Consider the following 21625-nt stretch of genomic DNA (forward strand, 5'->3'; position numbering starts at 1 on the left):
CATTTGTCTTGGACTTATTGAAGGTGAACCTCAAGTCTCTTCTGCTCAGTTCTACATGTAAAATAAGCAGGTTGCCATAGTAAAGTTGTCAAATTTTTTTTCCCAGTCAGTCTGCTCAATGCAAGCTAGAAAAGTGTGTTCAGGCTTTGAAAAGGGCAGAGTGATGGATGTGACAATTACAACATGTAAATTTAATCTGGATAGGTATATAGAAAGGAATGCTTAGAAAGATATGAGGCCCAGTGGGACTGGATTAATTCAACAAGGCTGATTTAGACTGAAGGGTCTGTTTCCATGCTGTACAACTCTATGAAAATAAGGAGGAGAACTTCAAATTTGAAGCATTGGACAGTTGTCGGTCATACTACAGAACAGTGACCAACACTCCTGCCTGTCATTCATTCAGAACGGTGCTACGAGATAGTTCCTCACCTCACTGTCAGTGACTGCAGCTTAACACGTGGCTGCGAGGGATGGCTTCAGAAAGGGCACAGCAGACAATGGAGACTGTTTAAGGAGCAGTTGTTGCAAGTGATGTTCCTCTGAAGGGGTAAGATTAAAGGTGCCTTGGATGACGAGAACAGAGGAGCTTCTTGTCAAAAGGAAGGCAGCAGCTTATGGAAGGTGGAGGAAGCAAGGATCTAGCACAGCTTGAGGATTGCAGGCTTGCAAGAAAGGAACTAAGAAATGGACTGAGGAGATCCAGGAGGGGGCACGAAAAAAGCTTGTCAAGAAGGATTAGGGAGAACCCAAAGACATTTTACTCCTACATGAGGAATAAGAGAATGATCAGGGAGAAGGTAGGCCCAATCAGGGATAGTATAGGGGCTGAGAAATTGAAGATGGACTTCAACCTGGATAAATGCGAAGTGATGCATTTTGGAAAGTCGAACTTGAATGCTGAATATAGGATGAAAGACAGGATTCTTGGCACTGTGGAGGAACAGAGGGTGTGCAAGTACATAGATCCCTCAAAGTTGCCACTCAAGTGGATAGGGTTGTCAAGAAAGCATATGGTGTTTTGGCTTTCATAAACTCGATCCCCCTGTTAAAGAGTCATGAGGTTTTGCTACAGCTCTACAAGTCCCTGGTGAGACCACACTTGGAATATTGATTGTGTCCAGTTTTGGTCGCCCTACTGTAGGAAAGACATAGAGGCTTTGGAGAGGGGGCAAAGAAGGTGTATCACGATGCTGTCTGAACTGGAGGGCTTGCCTTATGAAGAGAGGTTGACTAAGCTCTGACTTTCTTCCTCCTCTCCAGAGAGAAGAGGTGATCTGATTGAGATATACACGATAATGAGGGGCATGGATAGAGTCAGTAGTCAGAGACTTTTCCCCAGGGCAGGATTGATGGCACGTGGGGTCATAGTTTTAAGATATTCAGAGGAAGGTTCTTTATGCAGAGAGTTTGAATGCATGGAATGTGTTGCCAGCGGTGGTGGTGGAAACAGCCATTAGGAACAGTTAAGCGACTGCTGGACACGCACTGGATAGCAGTCAATTGAGTGGTGTGTAGGTTAAGTTATTATATTTTACATTAGGATAAATCCTCGGCACAACATCATGGGCCAAAGGGCCTGTTCTGTGCTGTACTTTTCTATGTTCTATAACTTTAGTCTTCATATCTATATTTCCTTTAGACTGGGAAACATCCAAAAAATCTGCTATGAGTTCTGGTGAGGAATTAGAGGGTATATATGTTCAGGCCAAAATTATATAAATGTCAATTTATTAGATATGTGAAGTGCTTTTATGGCTTTATCCACTTGAATTACTGCTTTCAATGTCTTGTGACATGGATAAGATGCAACAGAGGGCATGAAAGTGTGAAAATTACTGAACTGCATTTCAAAAGATGTAAAACATTAAAATCTAAGTTTGATTAATAATTGTGTTGAAGTTGGGCAGATGGTGTGATTCTATGGAAGGTGGTATCAAAACGATTTGACAGAAACTAGCTTTTAAATGGAGTATTTCAAACAAGAGGTAGAAAGGTTTAAACAAATTCCAGATCTTGGGACTATTATTTCTGGCTGTTGGGTAATTGGATAAGTAAAAATTAAAAGCTGGCTATCCTAATACAAGCAACAAGATGGAACATTAGTATTCCACTTAATAAAAGGTATTTATTGGAAGAAATATTACAACATATAAAAACTACAAGTTTATTAAACATATGAATTACCACTGCAGAAAGTGGGCAATTATTCAAATACTGCGCATTTAAAACCATGTTAAAATCCACAATGCATGACAGCACTGCACAATTGAGAAAAATGTTCATTAACTAAAAACAATGTTACATCTTCAGTGGCAACTCCATGCCAGCCAGTTAAAAAAAGACATTGTTTCACTGAATATTCACAGGATATTTTGTGCACGAACAGTCTGGGAACATCAAGCTGAAGGTGAGAATTAGTCGGTAGTGTCCATAGTCTCCACTTTGACAGGCTCTGTTAGAGAGAGAAAAAAACGTCAGTGAGAACGGAACTGTTACAACCACCTTGCTACACCTCTTCTATAGCGAGATGAAAGAATCAATCATATGTACCCCACCATTACTTAGGACCAGCTGTATGTATTGATCTGGTCCTTTTTCCAAAACCTCAATTCTGTCCAAGGTGAAGTGTTTGACCTTTAATTACCTATTTCTTGTGCCTTGGGAATTCAAAAGCTATATGATCACAACGTTTTGAAAGCTTGGTATAATATTGACATAGCTGTCCACATTTCAACCTAGTTACCTGCTGTGTTCTTTTTCATCTTTTCAATCATACACAGCTTAATTTCCAGACCAATAGCTTTAGCCAGAGGAGGTGGTACTGCATTGCCAACCTGTGTGGTTTTAAAACATAAATTTTAATAACGAGTGGCACAAAACGTATGCTCTGTCAGTAACTCTGGGAGATTTCATAGTAACATGGTTAGTACATGGTAGGTATTTCTGTGACTTGACATTTAAATGGTTAACTGCTGTATTAAGTTCTTGCAAGATTATAAATGTAGTGTTACTCAATTAACCTACCCAACAAACACTTCCGCAACATTATTAACATGTTGCTGTTAATAATTAGTGTAAATTTCTGCAAAACTCACCTGTCTATGCTTGTCCAAAATGTTTCCAAATAGCCTGTATGTATCTGGGAATCCCTGGGAGCGTGCGCATTCTCTAACACTCACTACACGGTGCTGTTCAGGATGTAACACACGGCCCTGGAACACACAAAACCACATTAGATGCTATCAAAAATATTATTCAGCTCTTAAATCTCTTTAACACCTCTAACATGACAACGAATTATTTCCTTGACAACCCAGTCACTTTCCAGTGCTGAATGCGATGACTAATTGTAGCTTATTACAACAAAAAGCACCATAGCATAGCTGAACTCATTCCTAATCAGGTAACATGCACAGAGATGCACTTGCAGCAGAAGGCATTTAACAATAAAGGAGCCAGGATTAAATATTCCCATCAGTAGCTGGAATGAGAGTCCACCTGGTCATTCGGCTCATAAAATGAGTTGCAGTTTTTATTACCAACTAAACCATCAGATAAACCTTAATAAGTTAGTTAGTGGGATGTACAATTTAAATTAAGAGACTGCAGTGCAAATCAAGTTATTACAGGAAAAGCTTGAGCAGAAACCATGATTTACCTGTTTACCCATAGGTTCTGGATTGGTGACTGTTGTACTGAAAAATCCATCCCACTCCAGCCTACCATACAGGCCAGCCCAGTGATTGTGCCTGTTCCCAGTGTGGGGGAGACACCAAGGAATGAGTGTGTTGAACTGCCTGTCAGCTGACTCACACTGTTTACCTGAAAAACAAAACAGAAGTTATAAATTTGACTCTTGTAATTGTGTGGGGTTCGGTGTGGCATTTAGTCCTTAGAGAGGGGAGAATAATGTGCAGGACACAAGGAAATACTCAACATGAAATAACTCAAACAAAGCATTTAAAGAAGTCTTTGAAAATAGAGTTTTTCAAAATCTTTCATATGAAAATTAAATTTTACAACAGAGACAAGTTGTAGTGAGGCAACTGATTAAACAAATGAAAAATTTAAACCTTGCCATATTTTTGCAAAGGTAATTTGGAGAAATTTGCATTAAAAATTTAAAATGTGTGTGCTGTGAAGGATGGGAATTTAAAAAGTTTGTCTTAAAAAAAGAAAACGGTGTCACCATCCTAGGCTGAACCACAATGTTCATGTATATCTGATACCGGATCCATGTGTCTTTTCTACCACAAAAATAAAGTTAATTATGTCCCCATGACATCCTTCCTAAATTGTGATGCCCAGTATTGAAAATGATGACTCTACCGGAGACCTAACCGGTTCAGGTTCAACACAACATCCTGATTTTTCACTGATACCTATATTCTGAAAGCTGAGAATCCAGTTGGCTTTCTGAACAAGTTGTCCCCCCACTTTTAGACCTGTGAATCCCAACAGCTCTGTTCCAACACCCATATAAAAATTACACTGGTTGGTATCGTCACATTCTCTCAAAATAGGCCAAGGTGTTAGTGTCTATATGCGACTGAAAGTGGATAGTTTGTGCCATCCTCTACTCACCTTCTGCACAAGAGCACACTCCCCGCAGCATGCCAGCGCTGCTAAGTCCATTCTTTTTGTCATGGTGTGTGTACCTTAGCTTTTTGGTAGTGGTGCCATCTGAAAGGCGCACTTCAATGTTGGGAAGATCACGCCAGTCTGACCCTGGAGCAAGGGGGATGTGCCGCATTCTGCCTGCCACTAAGGCACTCATATCCTGCAGAGGAAGAGAGAGGGTGAGAGGAGATAAACAAGGGCATGTGGTATGGCAGAAAGCTCTGAAAATGTTTAAACTTCAAAGTCTGGAGAATCCAGTAAGCTTGGGACAGTAGAACATCAAATGTACAATAGAAGGTGAACTAAACCAATATTATTGTTCTGTTAAGCCATAAATTGGCACTAATTAACATATAAAAACAATCCAACAAAAAAAAATCAGGGTCAAAAAATCAGGGGATTATGTTGAGCCTGAACTGGTTAGGCCTCAGTAAAGTATTATTCTCAAATCTAAGCATTACACTTTAGAAAAGATGTTATGGGGAGATAAGTAATTTTTTGTGATAGAGAAGACTTCTATGAACGGGTCCTCAATTCTAGATCAGATAGGATATGAACATTCAGTCTAGGATGGTGACCAGGAAGGAAGATTTAAATTGTGATGGTCCAGGTTCTAAATAGGTTTGGAGATAGAGAGAGAGAAACATTACCAAAATCACAATTTTGTCTTTAAGAAAGAATGGTAAATGTTTGGGTTAATGTGCAGAGTAAAGTTATAAAGCCCATAAGAGATGACAACCTAAGTGAATTGGGAAACTAAATTGTTCAATGTTATTCCATAGCTTTGAATCCTTCGTGCTTGATCTGCAGTGATTGCAGGCTTTCCAGGTGGTGTTGGCTTTCGTAAGAACATAAGGAAAAGGAGCAGTATTAGACCATTCAAGCCTGCTGTGCTGTTCCATGAGATCATCTGGTATGAAGTTGAGCTCGTTGTAAAAATTCACCTACCTTGCAGACGTGATCCCGCAGAATGGGCTGGTATTGTGTGCCCCGAATCTGTCGCTGGAACCAGGACTGTGGTTCACCATTGTAGGATATTTCCAATGCAGAGGCTCCATTACGGATTTCAGGGAGATCGGACATGGTATCTCTTACAGTGATGGTTCTGAATGGAGCAGACCTTATCCTTTGGAAGATTTAATATATATATATATATATTTAAAAATGGTCCTTCTCTTCAATATCAAGTCATATTACCTGCAAGTTAGAAAGAGCTTCATATGCTAATTTAGCTCACACAATACGCTCCTGAGCTACACCAGAGGGTTTCCACTTTTGACTACCAACCAGCGGTAAGTTAACTGCCTTCAGTCAACATGAGTTGGATTAAATGTCAGTTAACATCTCGCCATAGAGATGAATCCACAAACTCCATTAACAAACACATCGACCTGGACCCAATATACCGGCCACTACAGCGGACAGCTGAAACTGACAACCGGAAGCGGCAGGGACAGGCCACTATAAATGCCGGAGGAAACACCACAGAAGCGCTTCACAGGAGGCTCCCAAGCACTGAGGATGTCACCTAGACAGGGGACGAAACGTTTGCAACAAAAATTTCCAGCTCGGCGAACAGGATTGACAAAAGTTAATGTAAAATAAATGCATGGTATTTCTATGAAGGAAGAAAAACGACAGGATGTCCATTACACTATACCTAAACTGCAGCTATAAAATTTACACCTCAATTTATGCAGAGATTAATGGAGCCTAGTAAATAGGAATATTACAGAGGCGTCAGTACCCTGGGTTGTTCAGCAATGGGAATGGGACTACCTCCTGTTGTCTAGTTAATCCCTGCAAATATATGCGTGCAGATTTCAATCTGGGCGGTGATGCCATTTGTGGTTGAACAGCCTGTGGCCCGTGATGGTCTAGATTAGCAAATGAGGTGAATTATTACAGGGTGATCAGAACCAATGGGAACCAAATCTGAGGAATCCAATCTTCAGGAGGAGGAGAACATTGACCAGACAAAGCAAACATCCTGCACAGCAACTTTAACCTGGTAATATTGCTGACAAATTTCTTATCATCCACAGCCACACTGAGTTGACAGGCCCTGGGTGCAAAGACATGTAAAGGCTCCGGGAACAGTGGCAGCTTCTCTCCAGGGGCTGCAGCCAGAATGATAGCTCGCCGACGGGTCTGAGCAACTCCATACTGCCCGGCCTGTGAAAAAGAAAACACGGAAAATTCAGAAAGGGATATGCCAATCTGTTGTAAGGAAGGTGAAAGGAGCATTTAAAAACAGTTACTTCAAATGCATGAAGCAGCTCCACCTCTATTCATCCATTGTATTCACCGAACCTGAACTAAACCCACCTTCCCTATTCCACAGTACAGCCCAGAGTACCAGCTACATCACTGCTTAATATTAAAACGTGAGTGGGATCAACATAAACCAGAGGCATAAAGACCAATTTGTTGTAGAATTGAGCCCATCCTAGTCTAGTTGTCCAATTACAGATGGGTCAACAGTAGCAAAAGCTTACCACATGCTAAAAGTAAGGGAAGTCAGACCAAGATCCTGCAATTGCAATTTAATGGCTCCCATTGGGAGAATGGAATCTTGTAATTGAGACTGGTCACATTCCCAACAGGTAATCCAAGCTCTTAGTAAGACTTAGACCTGTATGAGATTCTAGCACCACTGAATAGTATCCTAACGAAGTCAGGGCTCCCAGGGGACAGAAGGAATAAAACTAATTTCACATAACTTTGCTATACAGTGTAGCAAAAGATTCTTCAGATCAATTCAATTTCAGTGATCTTGAAATATCTCCAATTCAAGAAAATGAAATTCTTAGACGTCTTGATTAGAATACACTGGATAGTATGGTACCATCTTTTCTTAGAAACTAAAATGAACGATTACTGGCCACTGATCTCTTAAATATAGTTATGACTGTCTTCATAGCTTAACACACCACAGACAAAATAAACATGAACAACAAGAGAAATAGACAACCGCTGCACAAGACACACTCTGCTGACAGATAAATATTCAAGAGTAGAAACAGCTCACCTGTAATACACCAAACGTGCATTGGTAACCCATTCGCACCAGACACCGAAGGGTCAACTTCAGAACCATGGAGCGCTTGAATGAAACAAAGTTCCTCACATTCTCCAACAGGAAGAACCTGGGCCGGTAATAGTCACAATAGCTGCAAAGTACATGAATACAGGTGATTGTAAACGGTGTACTAGACACCTGGAAATGCCCTGCCTGATCAATCATACAGATTTGCTTTAAAAAAAATAGAAATATTTTCCTGTTGTTACTCCACAAAAAGCCCTGCTGTTACAAAGTCAGAAAAGCAGAATTGAGTAATTCCTTGTTTGGCTGAGGCTTAAGATGAAGGAAGAAGTAATGTGAATTTCTGAAGCAAAATATTCCACACAGTCAGCCCCAAACGTTCATGTGAGATCGATTCAAACCCAACTGGTGTTCCACCTATTGTAAATGGATGAACAATGCTGAGCGAGCAATAGATCAAGGCAATTTTCTCTTCCATCCAACACTTTACTGACCTACACTCCCCTATGATAACGTGTTACTGGCTAAGGCCCACTAAGAATCTAATAATGATTTCTGTGTCACATTACATAATGTAAGCAATTTGAATTAGCAATCATCTGTTAGATTAGTCTAGAAATGGACAAAACAAATCACTGAAATAAATGTTAAACCAGTGAGAGAGACAGCTAGATTTCAATGATCTGTCCACTGACCTGAGATAAGAGACAACCAGGGAGTTCTTGAATTTGGAGTAAGTGCGGGAATTGAAGCGATTCATTCCACTGAAACCTTGACATGGGGGCCCACCACAGAGCAACTCCACATCACCCTTCTGTGGCAGCTTCTGGCCAAGGGAATTGGTCTTCTCCCCAGCCATGACAAGTTTCAGGAGAACATTGCAGTCCTCAGTGAAAACAGTAGCACCAGGATTGTTCAAGCGGAATGCTTGTGCTGCTGGATCCCACATCTCAATAGCCCACAAAGTCTCTGAAATACCTGCAGAACAGGAGAGTTAATCTTCATGTTACTTCTTAGAAACTTGCAGCACACTTGGCTTGTGCTGGCTTTCTGGAAGAGCTATCAAGTTAGTCCCATATTCCAGGTTACCGGATAACTTGTCATATTGTTGTACCTTGAGGATGGTAAACTGTACAGTCATAAGGTGCCCTGAATCAAAAAGAAATTCACCAAATTCTGGCATATATTAAAATATTGTAATCAGTGACTTGACTGCCTTTGTGAACTACTTTTGTTAAATTAAATTCTGTTACAAAACACATATTGAACTCCCACTCCCTCCATATAATTAAAGTTACCAACCAAGTGAAAGTACTTGTGTTTGAACTTTGAACTGAAACACAAACAAACCACAATGTTCAGTAATTTAAATTTTCCAGGTTCTGCCTGGATGAGAACCAATTCCAAATCCGCCATTGAGGAAGCAGAGCTCTAAAGCTTTTTAAAATGATCAGGCTGGTAAATATGAAATAACCAAAAATCCAAAAGGTCAGATAGCCAGAACTGCTGGATACCTGCATAACAACTCTACTGATTAAACTAACAGTGACATGCCAGAGAACAATTGCTCGTGATGCCACAATGCATCAAATGTGCAGTTTTGTGAGAACATTGATTGTCACCAACTGTAGAGCCCTAGTTCTCAGTTACTGGTCTGATTAATGGCAAGTCTTGTTTCTCCCTGCAAAACCAACCTGCCTGATGAAATCCTTCAGAGAGACCCCCACAACCTGAGAAAACATCAAGACTTCGCAACTTTTCCAATTTGTTGTCTGTCTCAGGCTCAGTCTGTTCAGGCTCAGCTGTAGATTTTGCCTTTCCTTTTCCTGCAAGCAAACAAAAATAAAATCAAAACTACAAAACAATTTTCGCCAAACCTCAAATAAAATCTCAGCTCACCCCAGTTTCACAATACATGTAAAACTGTATAAGAATAGATCTTTCTCCTCTTCATTCAACTACTTTAACTCAAACTCATTCACTGACTGACAAAGTGGCTGTTCTTAGTTTGTGAATTTACATCACGAGTATTGCCTGGAAGAGTACAGGACTATTAAACCCGCACAAGGCATCACAGACACATTTAACAAGTCTCCAATGATAGAGAAATCAACCAGTTTTGTGGCTAACTCAAGAGTATAAAACCCAATCATCATGTGTAATCTAATGCTTGATGGAATTATTCTAGGACCAAAACTATTTGGGGACGAAACAGGATCTTCTGATCGGTCTTCACTAATCAGCCTCTGGAAAAAACTTGTAAAATCACACCTGCCACTTTGCAGCAGCAGCATCACTAGCGACCAATGTTCAAACAGTATTTACCTTTGCCTTTCCCTTTCCCCTTGCCTTTGTTTGCTGAACTGCGGGCACGGTTTGGTGGATCTTCATATGTTTTTAATTTTGCATTGTAAGCCTATAAATTAAACAAAAGTTTAAGACCTTAACCAGCATTCAATATATTAAAAAAACTGCTTGCGAAATGTATCAAAAATAACTGACAACCATTATCAGTCCAGTGCCCACTCGACATCTGAAAAGGACTGGAGTCCTTCACAATTGAATCAAAGATACACAATTGCGGTAAAGACAGAAAATGCCATTTAATTTTCCATCTGTCCCCTTAATTAATATGGTATTTATTCAAAATTAAAATGTACTGGTCAAACTCAGGTGTGGCAGCATTGATGGAGATAGAAACAGAGTTAACATCGATTCAAGTGACTCTCTTCAGACTGAAAAATGATGGTTCTTATGCTGTTGACAAAGGGGGAGGAGAAAGTGGAACAGATGGTAGGATGCCCAGGGCAAAGAATAAAAGGGATTGGTAATGGTGATAATGGAGAGATTAAGATGCAAAATAGAGATCAATGATAGGTTTGAGTTGGAGAAAATAGGTCAGCTCTCCTGGGAGCAAAACCAACAAGATAAAAACAGGATGCAAAGGTAGAAGGGTGTTGTTATAATCCAAAGGGAGTATTCAAAACCTGAAATGGTTGAACTCAATGTTGGGTCCTAATGGCTGTAAAAATGAAGTGGAAGATGAGGTGGTGCGCCTCCAGTGTATGTTGAGTTCTCGAGAACACTGCTGCAAACCTAGGATGGACCGAAATGCTGATTCTGTTTTCTCTCCACAGATGCTGCCAGACCTGTTGTGTTTCTCCAGCAATTTCTGTTTTTGTTTGTGATGGAAGTATTCACATGGGAGCAAGATGGTTTATTCAAATGGCAAGCAATTGGAAGGACAGAGTGAAGGTGAAAGTAAAGTAGTCACCCAGTCTCTGTTTGGTCCCATCAACATAAAGGAAATTGCATAGTGAGCAACAAATGCAATAGGCTAGCTTGAAAAGGAGTAAAACACTTCTTCACCTGGAAGGTGTTTGGGACCTTGGACAGTGAGAAGGGCAAGAACAACACCTTTTACAACTGCATGAGGTGGTGAGGAAGTGTTAGGAGGAAACCAGGCTGTTATGGAGGGAACAGTCCCTATGGAATACTGACAGTGGAAGGCAGGGGAACACACATTTAGTGTTGGAGGTGCTCGAAACTGCAGAGGAGTTTCTGTTTACACAAATCATTCACTTCATTCCAATGCATGAATCTTTATTCCAACAGCATGATGACCAGTTAAGTGACACAATGTTCACTGTTAAAGATAACACTTGGAGCAGGTGGTAGAACAATTCTATAATTCACTTTCAGGTGGATGTGGGTGATCAACTCCAGTAGAGTATAAAGCCTCCCAATTTAAAACATCTTACCTCTAAGAAATAGAATCTGTCCGATCCTCCAGCAGAATACTCCTGAATGGACACAGTAAGATCTTCTCCATATTCCACAGTACAGCGTCCCTGGACATCTTTGAAATCCACAATCACTTCTTCATCACTCCAATACAACAAGTTGATATCAGTGTGGTAACTGGCTTTAAGACCTTTGTGCGTGTTCTCAGCCCTGAAAGAAATAATTAGTGGCAGCATAAAGAAACCCAACTCAAACCCTCTCAGCACTGCAAAATTGAATTCTTGTCAAAAGCGGGCAAGTCAAACAGATCTTTCGGTGGAAACATGCATTAAGTCACAAATCAATTTCTATATTACGAGCTCCAACTAGTTTCATTTGGTAGCATCGACTGCACAACTCAGAGAACATTCCAGATCAGTACTTAATCCTAGACCCTAGATTATTTGTTCAAGTGGAGGATGCTGATCCCATGGCACTATCCAAAGAGAGAACAGTTCTCCTGGCATCTCAGAAAATATTACTCTTGTAAGTAAAATCACTAAAACTGATTTTTGGATCTTGCTATATAAATAATGGCTTCTGTATCTGCCAATAGAATGTTCCTCACACATTAAAAATAGCTGTATATGAAGCAATTGGATACATACCAAACTCTCTGGGCTACAGAACTAAAACTTAAGGGCACTGTTTTCGCCATTTCAGACTTACGTGGTGAGAAATTTCTTCATTCAAATTGTTGTTTGATTCTCTGTGCCCAAAGGCAGCGGACCCTCAGCTGCTGAATATATTCAAGATTCGCTTGATTGATTTTTGGGCAGTAAAGGAATCAAGCGATGTGGGATTCAGAAAAATAGAGTTGATTTAAAGTTTAATCATGGGTCTTATTGAATAGTGCAGGAGGTTCAACCAGATGTTGAGTTATCCTTGCTCTTATTTATGTGATTGAATTTCTTAAAAAGTATCTATTTCTCCTTTGTACCTCCTGGATACTTTGCTTCTTGGAGAGAGTGTAAAAATCTAACTATTTCGTAGAAGGTGACTGATTTGTACAAGCTTCCTCAATACCCCATATGGCAGAGAAAGTATCCCCCTAAACCTTGTGGCTGGCCAAGCAAGATAAACTGGAGGGTACCGATACAAACCAAATTTGGGATTATTATCAATTATATAGCGCTCACCCACACACACAGAACTTGAACGAGACAGTTAACATTTGCTGTAGCTTTGTGTCTTGGGAACTGCTCACCTATAGAATTTATTGATACGCAGCTTAATATCTGCTTCATTGGGTTTTCCGTTACTACGCTTGTGACAGAAGATTTCTTGAATGCGGCCAATTCGGAATGGATCAGGTGCGTCTAGGTTGCTGCCTTTAATATAATCAGAGGATTTGCGGTAGTATTCAGGGTAGAGGTCTTCATCCACATCATCTTTTTTTATTGGTCGCTTGCCAGGGCTGGACGGTTTCACACTAAAGACAAGACACCCAAGGTTAGAAAACTATCAGAGAACCAGATTTTAAATGATCTCTTCAAACATATTTCAGTTTTTGAATTTCTTCCTTTTAGCTTGCTTCTTCATCCAACACATTTTTTAATGAAACAAACCACTTAACAACTCAGATCGTTTCTGAATTCACCATCCAATATCTCAAAACATTAGCAGTTGCACTTCAATACAGAAAAAAAAAAGCTGGAGAAACACAAGCAGTTCAGGTTGTATTTGCGGAGAGAAACTGAATTAATATTTCAGGTCAATGAGCTTTGATCCACTGAAAAAAGACAGAAATGTAAGGGAAGTAAAATGTAAGAAATATAAGGACTTCAACTCCTCTTTAAAAACCCTCTCCAACAGGGTCAAAATCCTGGAACTCCCTCCCCAAAAATACTGTCGGTCTCCCTACAGCAAATGGACTGTAGTGGTTCAAAGTGGCAGCTCACCATCACCTCCACAAGGTCAACCAGGAATGGACAATAAATCCTGGTCAGCCAGTGATGCCCACATTCCAAGCAAATAAAGAAATTCAAAAATGCAATAGCCAAAGATAATGGCAATGGATAGGGTAAAGAAACAAAGTCTGCAACAGAATGAGTTGCCAATAGCTACTTAAAAAAATTCCTTCATGTTGTATTTATAAGAAAAGAAAAAAAGATTAACCCAGCAAAACAAAAGAAAAATATGAAACACGATGGAAATATCCCCAGAACACTTGTAACTTTAAACTCTTCAATAATGTGGCCATTCCTTCATTTATATGGCAGGTTGTTCGAACATGAGGTTTGGAGCCAAGTACCACTTCTACGAGAATGCACATTTCCATTCTACAGGATATCAGAACGGGAAACCAAAAACTAGAGCTGAAACTGTTGATAAGGCAAGATCTTGGACTCTTCATGTGGATGCACTGGTTATAAAGGCCCAAAAACATCTCCTTCAGGCAGCTGAGGAAATTTGGCATGACGGCGAATACCCTTGCCAACTTTTATAGGTGTGCCAGAGGGCATTCTGTCTGGATGTGTCACTACCTGGTATGTCAACTGTAGCATTCAAGATCAGAGACGGTTACAGAGAGTTGTGAACTCTGTCCGGATAATCACAAAGACTAACCTCCCATCCATAGAATCCAGTTACCAGGCCTGCTGTCAAGCATTCTTAAAGATCCATCCAACCCTGCTGATGTTTATCTACAACCTCTACAGAAGCCTGAACATACGCACCAGCCAGTTTTACAACAGTATCTACCCTACTGTTGTTAGAATACTGTTGTTTGTGAATGGACTCACAAAACCTTAACATCTACTTTTGTCATTTACATAAATGATTTGGATGTGAGCATAACAGGTACAGTTAGTAAGTTTGCAGATGACACCAAAATTGGAGGTGTAGTGGACAGCGAAGAAGGTTACCTCACATTACAACAGGATCTTGACCAGATGTGCCAATGGCTGAGAAGTGGCAGATGGAGTTTAATTCTGATAAATGCGAGGCGCTGCATTTTGGGAAAGCAAATCTTAGCAGGACTTATACACTTAATGGTAAGGTCCTAGGGAGTGTTGCTGAACAAATAGACCTTGGAGTGCAGGTTCATAGCTCCTTGAAAGTGGAGTCACAGGTAGATAGGATAGTAAAGGCAGCGTTTGGTATGCTTTCTTTTATTGGTCAGAGTATTGAGTACAGGAGTTGGGAGGTCATGTTGCTGCTGTACAGGACATTGGTTAGGCCACTGTTGGAATATTGCATGCAATTCTGGTCTCCTTCCTATTGGAAAGATGTTATGGAACTTAAAAGGGTTCAGAAAAGATTTACAAGGATGTTGCCAGGCTTGGAGGGTTTGAGCTATAGGGAGAGGCTGGGGCTGTTTTCCCTGAAGCATTGGAGGTTGAGGGGTGACCTTAATGAGGTTTACAAAATCATGAGGGGTTATGGGTAGGATAAATAGACAAAGTCTTATCCTTGCGGTGGGGGAGTCCAGAACTAGAGGGCATAGGTTTAGGGTGAGAGGGGAAAGATAAAAAAGAGACCTACGGGGTATCTGTTTCACACAGAGGGTGGTACGTGTATGGAATGAGCAGCCAGAGGATGTGGTGGAGGCTGGTACATTTGCAACATTTAAGAGGCATCTGGATGGGTATATGAATAGGAAGGGTTTGGAGGGATATGGGCCGGGTGCTGGCAGGTGGGACTGGATTGGGTTCGGATATCTGGTCGGCATGGATGAGTTGGACCGAAGGGTCTGTTTCCATTCTGTACATCTCTATGACTATGACTATCAGCTCCAGCAGGCACAATTGGAGATTAAACTAGACAAGTAGTGGCAACTACTGACTGAAACCTCAATTATATCAATTATTGCGAAATACCACAGTTGCTGGAAATATGAAACAAACAGAATGCTGGAGAAACTCAGGAGATCTGGCAGCATCTATGGAGAGAGAAAAGCTCTTCTTCAGAATTTGGTCTCATTCCCTAACAGAGTTGCACCCTGCCCCCAGTGACTGCAGCAGTTCAACATGACTCACCACCATTATTTCACAGATAATTAGGGGGAGCAATAAGTGCTGCTCTCACCAACAATGCCAAAATCCTGGGAAGTTTTAAAAATGTGTTCTTAGAAATGCTGAGCTCAACTTTGAAGTGAATTGCCCCTCTACTAAGAGGACAGTAACCTTCACAACATTTCAGTGCTAATCGACAGTGCTCTCTCAAACATACATCCAGATTATAACTGGTACTGGTCAGGAAAGTATTACCTGAAGGAAAATGCATCTTGTAGCAGGTAAACACCATCTCCAACTCTATAGTGCGTTCCATTCTTAGAAGCCAATGAGTAGAAAACCTTGGAGTCATCTTTCACATCCAGTGCTTCAAGAATTCGTGGCATCTCTTTTTGTCTTATGTCAGCCAAACGAGCACAGCTGTCACAGAATCTAGAAAACCAGCAGCCCAAAGAACTCACAGTTAAGACTAACACTTTTAAAAGGTGATGGCATTTAGATCAGTTTCTGTGTTGCAGAACATTTTCAAATTGAACCAGTGAAGTAAATTAGAGGCTTTGACAGATAGATCTTACAAATTAGATCTAAAAATTAAATGTTGAATATACAAAGCAAAGATTGCTATTGCTTTAACATTTGGTAATTTTTGAAAATTAAACCATTCACACGGGAGTTAGACAGTGCTCACAGGATTGTTGTCCAATTACAGATAATGGTCAATAATGCCAGCTCAGTCATTACCCAAAGATTACTTTCAGTCCTAAAGTATCCATTTCCTGATTTGAATGGCTAAAGGAATCCTGCACATGTCCAAGTAACATACAAACAAAAGGCTGGGAGATCTCTGATCAACATCTACAGTCTTAGGAAGGTCAGGTCAGTTGAGACTTTTAACTGTGTCATCCCTTCATACTTCGCTGACAAGTGAACCAAGTAGAGACAGGACAACACTGGAATGGCAGTGGAAATGATCAAGATTCTTGATTCTATATTTTGTTACATCATTGGTTTATGCACATCCATTGATAGACCCATGTAATTTAAAAAAACCCTTGCTTTCAAGTGGAAATGGTGATATTGCTCTATTATCACTGAATAATCTAGAGGCACATAGTAGTCTGCGTTCATGGGTTCAAGTCCCATCACGGCAGCTGGTGGGATTTAAATTCATTTAATAAATCTGGAATTGAAAGTTAGTCTTGGTAATAATGACCATGAAATTGATTGTCATGAAAACTCATTTAGTTCATTTTAGGAATGACAAAACTCCCATCCTTCATCTATCTGTCCAACATGTGACTACTGATCCATGGTAGTATGGTTGACTCTTAACTGACTCTGAAATGACGTAGCAAGTTACTAAATTCAAGAGCAATTAGGACTGGCACTATTGCTTGCCAGCAATGCCTACATTCCTTGAAAGCATAAATTTCAAGTCATGTTTGCCATTTCAACCTTGGTTCTTTGGTTATTAAAAAAAAAGGAGCATCACCTTTTCACACTAAATGTAATGATTACTCTGTCTTCAAACCTAACATTTCAAAAGCACAAGGTTTCTAATTGTGTAATGGACCTCAGCAACTATAGGAAAACTCTCTCTATACCCCCAAAATAAATGTCACTGGCCTTTACTCACTTATGTTTATTCTCCTCAGTTGGCTCACATTTTACAGGAGTCTGGAATCGTGAATACTCTGGGTCGTACCACATCTGGTAGAAATAGGTCTTCCCATCATCTTCAACCATCTTCAGTTCAAAACCTTCATCCATTCCACCCTAAGATGCAGAAAGGCAATATGCTCACAACATATTCCAGACAAATCTGAAGTACCTTTACAAAAAAAGTCACGTTGTAGGTGGTACAGTTCAGGATATTGATGCACGATCCAAATGGTTGGTGGTAATCTGTCCAATTAGTCAGTCAAGGCAAGTCTAGTTTTGTTTAGAAAATATGAAAGCATTTTAATTTTTTATTGCTCAGGTTATTTCAAATTAATAGATGATTTAAGAATAGATATTGATGAGGTTGAGGTAGCCAAACATTCCCATTCTTCATCAATACCCCAGTTTAAATGTGGTTGCTGCCGTAGTCTAATCTAGCATGTAAATCACTGACTTATGCTTAAACAAATGACATAGATATAGTATGGGAACACTTAAGACATTGAAACAGGAGTAGAATATCAAAGGGCTAGATAGGGTAGACAGGGAGAGCCTTTTTCCAAGTATGGTGACGGCGAGTACGAGGGGGCACAGCTTTAAATTGAGGGGTGAAAGATATAGGAGAAAGTGAGGACTGCAGATGCTGGAGATCAGAGCTGGAAATGTGTTGCTGGAAAAGCGCAGCAGGTCAGGCAGCATCCAAGGAGCAGGAGAATCGATGTTTCGGGCATGAGCCCTTCTTCAGGAATGAGGAGTGTGCGCCAAGCAGGTAAGATAAAAGGTAGGGAGGAGGGACTTGGGGGAGGGGCGTTGGAAATGCGATAGGTGGAGGGAGGTTAAGGTGAGGGTGATAGGTTGGAGTGGGGGTGGGGGCGGAGAGGTCAGGAAGAAGATTGCAGGTTAGGAAGGTGGTGCTGAGTTCGAGGGTTGGGACTGAGACAAGGTGAGGGGAGGGGAAATGAGGATACTGGAGAAATCTGAGTTTATGCCTTGTGGTTGGAGGGTTCCTAGGCGGAAGATGAGGCGCTCTTCCTCCAGCCGTCATGTTGCTATGGTCTGGCGATGGAGGAGTCCAAGGACCTGCATGTCCTTGGTGGAGTGGGAGGGGGAGTTGAAGTGTTGAGCCACCGGGTGGTTGGGTTGGTTGGACCAGGTGTCCCAGAGGTGCTCTCTGAAACGTTCCGCAAGTAGGCGGCCTGTCTCCCCAATATAGAGGAGGCCACATCGGGTGCAGTGGATGCAGTAAATGATGTGTGTGGAGGTGCAGGTGAATTTGTGGCGGATATGGAAGGATCCCTTGGGGTTTGGAGGGAAGCAAAGGGGGAGGTGTGGGCGCAAGTTTTGCATTTCTTGTGGTTGCAGGGGAAGGTGCCGGAGTGGAGGTGGGATTGGTGGGGGGTGTGGACCTGACGAGGGAGTCACGGAGGGAGTGGTCTTTTTCGGAATCCTGATAGGGGAGGGGCGGGAAATATATCCCTGGTGATGGGGTCCGTTTGGAGGTGGCGGAAATGACGACGGATGATATGATGTATATGGAGGTTGGTGGGGGTGGTAGGTGAGGACCAGTTGGGTTCTGTCCTGGTGGCGGTTGGAGGGGCGGGGCTCAAGGGCAGAGGAGATGCGGTGGAGAGCATCGCCGATCACGAATGGGGGGAATTTGCGGTCTTTGAAGGAGGAGGCCATCTGGGTTGTTCGGTATTGGAACTGGTCCTCCTGGGAGCAGATGCGGCGGAGACGAAGGAATTGGGAATATGGGATGGCGTTTTTACAGGGGGCAGGGTGGGAGGAGGTGTAGTCTAGGTAGCTGTGGGAGTCGGTCGGTTTATAGTAAATGTCCGTGTTGATTCGGTCGCCCAAGATAGAAACGGAGGGGTCTAGGAAGGGGAGGGAGGAGTCTGAGATGGCCCAGGTAAATTTGAGGTCGGGATGGAAGGTGTTGGTAAAGTGGATGTACTGTTCAACCCCCTCGTGGGAGCACGAGGCAGCGCCGATATAGTCATCGATGTAGTGGAGGAAAAGGTGGGGGGTGGTGCCAGTGTAGCTGCGGAAGATGGACTGTTCCACATATCCTACGAAGAGGCAGGCATAGCTGGGGCCCATGCAGGTGCCCATGGCTACTCCTTTGGTTTGGAGTAAGTGGGAAGATTGGAAAGAGAAGTTGTTGAGAGTGAGGATCAGTTCAGTCAGTCGAAGGAGGGTGTCAGTGGAAGGGTACTGGTTGGTACGGCGGGAAAGGAAGAAGCGGAGGGCTTTGAGTCCTTCGTGATGGGGGATGGAGGTGTACAGGGACTGGGTGATAGATATAGGACAGATGTCAGAGGTAGTTTCTTTACTCAGAGTAGTAAGTGTATGGAATGCTTTGCCTGCAACGGTAGTAGATTTGCCAACTTTAAGTAAATTTAAGTCATCATTGGACAAGCATATGGATGTACATGGAATAGGGTAGGTTAGATGGGCTTCAGATTGGTATGACAGGTCAGCGCAACATCAAGGGCCGATGGGCTTGTACTGCGCTGTAATGTTCTATGTTATAATATGTAACCCAAGCCCATTCCATCATTCACTCTAAGCTTGGCTGATCACATGTCTATAATTGCTAACTGGTATGTCAAAAAAAATCTGCTCTCTTTTATATTTCACAGGAACCTTGATGTTCTTCTGTCTCAGACCTGAAATGTTACTAGTTTTTCTTTCTCCACAGATGCTGCTGGATGTTAATATTTTCTGCATTTTCTCTGTTTTCATTCTAGATTTCTAGCATCTGCTGTATTTTGCTTTTGTTTGAACAGTACATCTTGCACAATAGTATCAGAAAGAAAAACATGATTTTGTTTTTGGTGGTGGGGCCTGGGGCAGCAAAGGCCAAGATTAGGTCCATCAGATTTCAGGCTCCAGCCTAAGTGAAACATGAGGGAAGCACATTTATTGCTGACTTACAGCACAGTATAATGGAATATGATTATAGCTAAATTCTGCACATACTTCAAGTTTGTCTGTGCTATGGGCCAAAAGCAGGAAACAAACCAAATAATGCTTTGACTTGAGTTCCAATGAGAATTAAGTGGCAGCAAGTTTGGAAATCCAAATCTTAGGAGATACCACCAAACATTTCCTTGATGAGGTTGAGGAGGCCAAACATTCCCATTCTTCATCAGCAACAATATAAGGTTTAGGAGGAACTAAATTTGTAAGCATTTTCATTGTACAGAAAATAATTAATAAAGCTAATGAAGAGTTTTCAGATAAAACACTTCCTCACCTCTAATGCCCAATTCTCTGAAGCAGCCTTGTAGATGACCTTAACTTTGCTGTCTACATAAGACAGTTGCATGTCTTCACACTCATCCACCAGAAAGAGCTCAAGAGGGTCAGACGTCTCACCCAACACAGTGTCAGTACCACGGCAAAACCAATTTGCATGGAACATCTTCCCATTGTTGTCTTCCCACATGGATGTGATTCTGCAGAATCAAGTATAAATGTTTTACACTAATCACTAAAACACCATTTCACACGTTTCTGGCCACCACTTCAAAAATGTTTTGTTTTGAGGATCTCTCTATTCAACAGGACACAATTCCACCTCACACAGAAACCTATGGTGTTAGCCAAATACAATAATTATATGGTGTAATTTAACAGTGAAGCTGTAGAGCAGGTGACACTCTTAGATTGTTACAAATGGAAATAAAACCCTATTTAATCAACTCCAAAGTATATCCTTGATTGCAATTGTAAAAGGAACAGAATTATAGAGTAATAAGGGTACAACAAATGACATCATGAATCCCAACCTGTACAATTATTTGGTGATTAACATCAACAGGATTGGAGGAAGCAGAACTGATAGAATTTAGTCAGAACTCCACTGCTGCCCAAGAGCTCACAATCCACGATGGGTCCTGATCCAAGTTTTGGATAGCCTTGCTGTATTGGTGTTCAGTAGTTTAAATATTATTTTATAAACTTTCTTTTTCATGAGAGATCTCCCTCATTTAGTGGATCTCATGTCTGTAAAGCCGACACAGGCACCTCTTTCTGCCATGTATTAATTACTCATAAGACCGTAGACCATAAGACATAGGAGCAGAATATAGGTCATTTGGCCCATTGAGTCTGCTCTGTCATTCAATCATGGCTGATACATTTCTCAACCGCATTCGTCTACATTTTCCCCATAACCTTTGATCCCCTTAACAGTCAAGAATCTATCTACCTATGTTTTAAATATACTCAATGACCTGACCTCCACAGCATTCTGTAGTAATTAATTCCACAAATTCACCACTGTCTGGCTGAAAAGGTTTCTCATCTCCATTCTAAAAAGTCTTTCCTTTACTCTAAGGCTGTGGCCTTTGAGTCCGAGCATCTCCTGTTAATAGAATCATCTTCCCAACATTCACCGTAGCCAGGCTTTTCAGTATTCTGTAGTTTCAATTAGATCCCCTCTCATCCTTCTAAACTCCATCAAGTACAGCCCCAGAGTCCTCAAACGTTAAACCTTTCATTCGTAGGATCATCCCAGTGAACCTCCTCTGGACCCGCTCCAGGGCCA

General features: G+C 41.4%; 1 protein-coding gene across 2 annotated transcripts in view; it reads right to left on the reverse strand.

Annotated features, from left to right (window-relative positions):
• Positions 1-2108: 2108 nt before the first annotated feature.
• Positions 2109-21625, reverse strand: part of dnmt1 (DNA (cytosine-5-)-methyltransferase 1) — a 66793-nt gene continuing 47276 nt past the window's right edge. For both annotated transcript variants that reach the window (XM_043695007.2, XM_043695008.2), the window contains 16 exons: positions 20330-20531; positions 17045-17184; positions 15664-15840; positions 12660-12884; positions 11431-11623; positions 9995-10085; positions 9364-9495; positions 8365-8647; positions 7655-7796; positions 6632-6798; positions 5572-5749; positions 4588-4783; positions 3662-3825; positions 3099-3215; positions 2747-2837; positions 2109-2455 (listed from right to left, as the gene is read on the reverse strand). In XM_043695007.2, the coding sequence (XP_043550942.2) occupies positions 2418-2455; positions 2747-2837; positions 3099-3215; positions 3662-3825; positions 4588-4783; positions 5572-5749; positions 6632-6798; positions 7655-7796; positions 8365-8647; positions 9364-9495; positions 9995-10085; positions 11431-11623; positions 12660-12884; positions 15664-15840; positions 17045-17184; positions 20330-20531 (2536 nt within the window). In that variant the 3' untranslated portion in view covers positions 2109-2417. The remainder of the gene's footprint in view (positions 2456-2746; positions 2838-3098; positions 3216-3661; positions 3826-4587; positions 4784-5571; positions 5750-6631; positions 6799-7654; positions 7797-8364; positions 8648-9363; positions 9496-9994; positions 10086-11430; positions 11624-12659; positions 12885-15663; positions 15841-17044; positions 17185-20329; positions 20532-21625) is intronic.

This window comes from Chiloscyllium plagiosum, unplaced genomic scaffold, assembly GCF_037043375.1.
Source record: "Chiloscyllium plagiosum isolate Xiang-an unplaced genomic scaffold, Cpla_swu_hap1 HiC_scaffold_45, whole genome shotgun sequence".
NCBI classification, from domain to species: domain Eukaryota; kingdom Metazoa; phylum Chordata; class Chondrichthyes; order Orectolobiformes; family Hemiscylliidae; genus Chiloscyllium; species Chiloscyllium plagiosum.